The sequence below is a fragment of the Mandrillus leucophaeus genome, unplaced genomic scaffold (assembly GCF_000951045.1).
Source record: "Mandrillus leucophaeus isolate KB7577 unplaced genomic scaffold, Mleu.le_1.0 Scaffold151, whole genome shotgun sequence".
In the NCBI taxonomy this organism is placed as follows: Eukaryota; Metazoa; Chordata; class Mammalia; order Primates; family Cercopithecidae; genus Mandrillus; species Mandrillus leucophaeus.
Genome location: NW_012101488.1, coordinates 1,457,598 through 1,461,557, shown reverse-complemented (window position 1 = coordinate 1,461,557; position 3,960 = coordinate 1,457,598). Strand labels below are relative to the sequence as shown.

Genomic DNA, 3,960 nt, shown 5'->3' with positions numbered 1-3,960 from the left:
GAGGCAGGAGAGTCACTTGAACCTGGGAGGCAGAGGTTGAAGTGGTCCGAGGTAGCACCACTGCACTCCAGCCTGGGCGACAGAGAGACTCTGTCAAAAAAAAAAAAAAAAAAAAAAAGGAAAAGAAAAGAAAAAGAAAGGTGGAAAGGTGAGTGAGAACGTATGGACATAGGCTTGAGAGTTCAAGATGCTTTCAGGGGTCAGCACAGGGGTTGCTTCTCCCTGTTGACCCTGCCCCTGGCCACCCTGCAGGTGGGAACCGTATCACACAGGCGGTGCTGGGCGCCCATGACGGTGGCGTGTTTGGGCTCTGCGCCCTGCGGGACGGGACGCTGGTGTCCGGAGGGGGCCGTGATCGGCGGGTGATCCTCTGGGGTTCTGACTACAGCAAGCTGCAGGAAGTGGAGGTGAGGAGGGGCAGTGGGCTCAGATGGGGGTGGAGAGACCCCCCTATCTCACCAGGGCTGCCAACACCAGACCCTCCTCCCCACAGCATGTCACCCCACGCCCACCCCTGTGTACATCCTACTCATCTTCCCTCTTATCTGCCCACCCAGGTCCCCGAGGACTTTGGCCCTGTACGCACTGTGGCAGAGGGCCACAGAGACACACTGTACGTGGGGACCACCCGCAATTCCATCCTGCAGGGCTCCGTGCACACGGGCTTCTCGCTGCTGGTCCAGGTGCGCCTCCCTCCACTTCACCCCTCCCCTCTTCCCAAATCTTCCCCTTGTCTTCCCTGCATTATCCACTCCCCCTCTCCACTCCTAGTTCTCCTCACCTCCCTGCTGTGTCCCTTCTCTGACCTGGCCCTGACCCAGGACCCCTTCCCAGGATCCAGCAACCAAGAGTTTAACTCCGAGCACAGCAGAGGGGCCCCAGGCCTCTGCTCCAACTGTGCTGCCTCCTGCCACTCTGATTGGGGGTGGCATCCTTTAGGTTGGTGAGTGTCCCTACAGGTTGTCCCATGGCTGCAGACACCCTGGCCACACACCTCTCGGTCTCCAGCTCCACAGACTGGGGAAGGCTCTGCTGGAGTCTGCTTACATTTCTTCTCGAAGCTCAAATGCCTGCTCCTCCCTTCCTGGCCTCCTCCCTCCCTCCCTTGTTCCCGACCCAATTAAAGAACTCACCTACCGGGAAGCACTCTATTTATACTTTTTTTTTTTTTTTAAATTTTTGAAACAGAGTCTTACTCTGTCACCCAGGCTGGAGCGCAGTGGTACAATCTTGGCACATTGCAACCTCTGCCTCCAAAGTTCAAGCGCTTCTCCTGCCTTAGCCTCCCGAGTAGCTGGAATGACAGGCATGTACCACCACACCCAGCTAATTTTTGTATTAGAAACAGGTTTTCGCCATGTTGGTCAGGCTGGTCTCAGACTCCTGACCTCAGGTGATCCACCCACCTCAGCCTCCCAAAGAGCTGGGATGACAGGCATGAACCACTGCGCCCAGCCCATACTATTATATTGGCTATAATAATTATTAATTGTAATATTAATATTACTTTGGAACACCGAGGCAGGCAGATCACTTGACATCAGAAGTCGAGACCAGCCTGGGCAACATGGTGAAACACCATCTGTACTAAAAATACAAAACATTAGCTGGGCATGGTGGCGTATGCCTGTAATCCCAGTTACTCAAGAGGCTGAGGCAGAAGAATTGCTTGAACCTGGGAGGTGGAGGTTGCAATGAGCTGAGATCCTACCACTGCACTCCAGTCTGGGTAACAGAGTGAGATCCCGTCTCAAAAAAAAACTTGTTGTAAATAATAATAGTTAGACATTTCCATTTTGTGACCACATTCTCTGAATTATCCTTATGTTTAGCATTTTATTTATTTATTATATCACGCAGCCTGGAATGTAGTGGTGCCATTTCGGCTCACTGCAACCTCCATCTCCTGCGCTCAAGGGATCCTCCTGCCTCAGCTTCCCAAGTAGCTGGGACTACAGGTGTGCACCATCACACCTGACAAATTTTTGTATTTTATGTAGAGATGGGGTTTTGCCATGTTGCCCAGGCTGGTCTCGAACTCCTGAGCTCAAACAATCTTCCTGCCTCAGCCTCCCAGAGTGCTGGGATTACCGGCCTGAGCCACCGCACCCGGCCAGCATTTTCCATCCACGATTTGAGTGAGCACAAGAATGCTATGAGGCACACACACCAATTGGCTCCATTTTACAGACGATCAAGCTGAGGTTCCAAGGAGATGTCACCTGCCTAGGTGACTGCCCTCGGTCAGTAATAGAAGGCCGAGGGTCAGAGCCATCAGGTTTAGTGCCCTCCATGAGGTCCCTCAGACTTCTGGGCTCTGTCTGGCTGCAGGCAGGCTCCACGAGGGCCTTCCCAGATCCTTGGAGCTGGAGACCTGGGAGGCGTGTGGCCAGAGTGCAGCCTGTTTGACCCCTGAGATCAAGCTCTGAGCCACCATGCCCTCCTGCCTCCCATTGTGCAAAGAAGAAAGCAGAGGTCCCTGGAGAAGGGGCAGGGTTTGCCTTGAGTCACACTCTAGAACTTGGGTTCAGATGCCCAATCGAGGCGCCCTTCAGACACACCGGGAAAGGTCTTCCCTGGGTCCCGCTGGGGCAGGGTGAGTTATCCAGCACTTGTCTGGCATTAGGGTTGGGTGGGAAAAGGCCAGGGCTGCTGTCTCCATCCTGCTGTCCTCCTTTTCCACCAGGGCCATGTGGAAGAGCTGTGGGGCCTGGCCACACACCCCAGTCAGGCCCAGTTTGTGACCTGCGGGCAGGATAAGCTGGTGCATCTGTGGAGCTCAGAGTCCCACCAGCCCCTGTGGAGCAGGATCATCGAGGTGAGGGGCCCGGGGACTGGAAACGCACCGTTCTAACAGAACTACCTTTCTCCATGTGTCAGAGCTCAGCACATTAGACTGAAACCAAACAAGGTCTTTTTTTTTTTTTTTTCTTTGAGATGGAGTCTCACTCTGTCACTCAGGCTGGAGGGCAATGGCATGATTTCGGCTCACTGCAACCTCCGCCTCCCGGGTTCAAGCAATTCTTCTGCCTCAGCCTCCCAAGTAGCTGGGATTCCAGGCACACACCACCATACCCAGCTAATTTTTGTATTTTTAGTAGAGACGGGGTTTCACCATGTTGGTAAGGCTGGTCTCGAACTGACCTCATGATCCGCCCACCTTGGCCTCCCAAAGTGCTGGGATTACAGACATGAGCCACCAAGCCTGGCCCAAACAAGGTCTTTTTAAGCAGGGTGGGGGTTTTGTCCAGGGAACTGGGTGCTTAGAAGCTCTCTCAGAAGGGGTGGAGGAGTAGGTTCCTGACTGGAAGGGAGCCCAGGACGACACAGAACCATCCTGTCGGGAGCTGCCATGAGGAGCGGGGAGTCAGGAGCCGCTGAGTTCAAGGAAGGTGTGACTGCTGCAACAGTCAAGTGTAGAGCTACACTGTCCCATAGGGTAACCACTGGCCACACATGGCTATTCACAATTCATTAAAATGTAAACAGAATAAAAATTTCAGCTGGGTGTGGTGGCTCACACCTGTAATCCCAGCACTTTAGGAGGCCGAGGCAGGTAAATTGTGTGAATCCAGGAGTTTGAGACCAACCTGGGCAACATGGCAAAACCCCATCTCTACAAAAAACAAAACAAAACAAAAATCAGCTGGGCGCGGTGGTGGGTGCCTGTAATGTCAGCTACTTGGGAAACTGAGGCAGGAGAATTGCTTGAACTTGGGAGGCAGAGGTTGTAGTGAGCTGAGACCGTGCCACTGCACTCCAGCCTGGGCGACAGAGCGAAACTCCATCTCAAAAAAATAAATAAAAATTAAAAGAATTAAAAATAAAAGTAAAAAGAGTCTTAAAATTCTGGATGCCCTTTGTCCGAGCATTCCCACATCTAGGAAATTATCTAAAGAAGTTGTCTTGGCCGGGCGCGGTGGCTCAAGCCTGTAATCCCAGCACTTTGGGAGGCCGAGA

At 53.0% G+C, this 3,960-nt stretch overlaps 1 protein-coding gene across 1 annotated transcript in view; it reads left to right on the top strand.

Annotated features, from left to right (window-relative positions):
* Positions 1–3,960, top strand: part of EML2 (echinoderm microtubule associated protein like 2) — a 67,369-nt gene that overhangs the window by 34,032 nt on the left and 29,377 nt on the right. Inside the window, exons 10-12 of the mRNA XM_011975114.1 lie at positions 253–407; positions 558–683; positions 2,687–2,818. Coding sequence (XP_011830504.1) covers positions 253–407; positions 558–683; positions 2,687–2,818 — 413 coding nt within the window. The remainder of the gene's footprint in view (positions 1–252; positions 408–557; positions 684–2,686; positions 2,819–3,960) is intronic.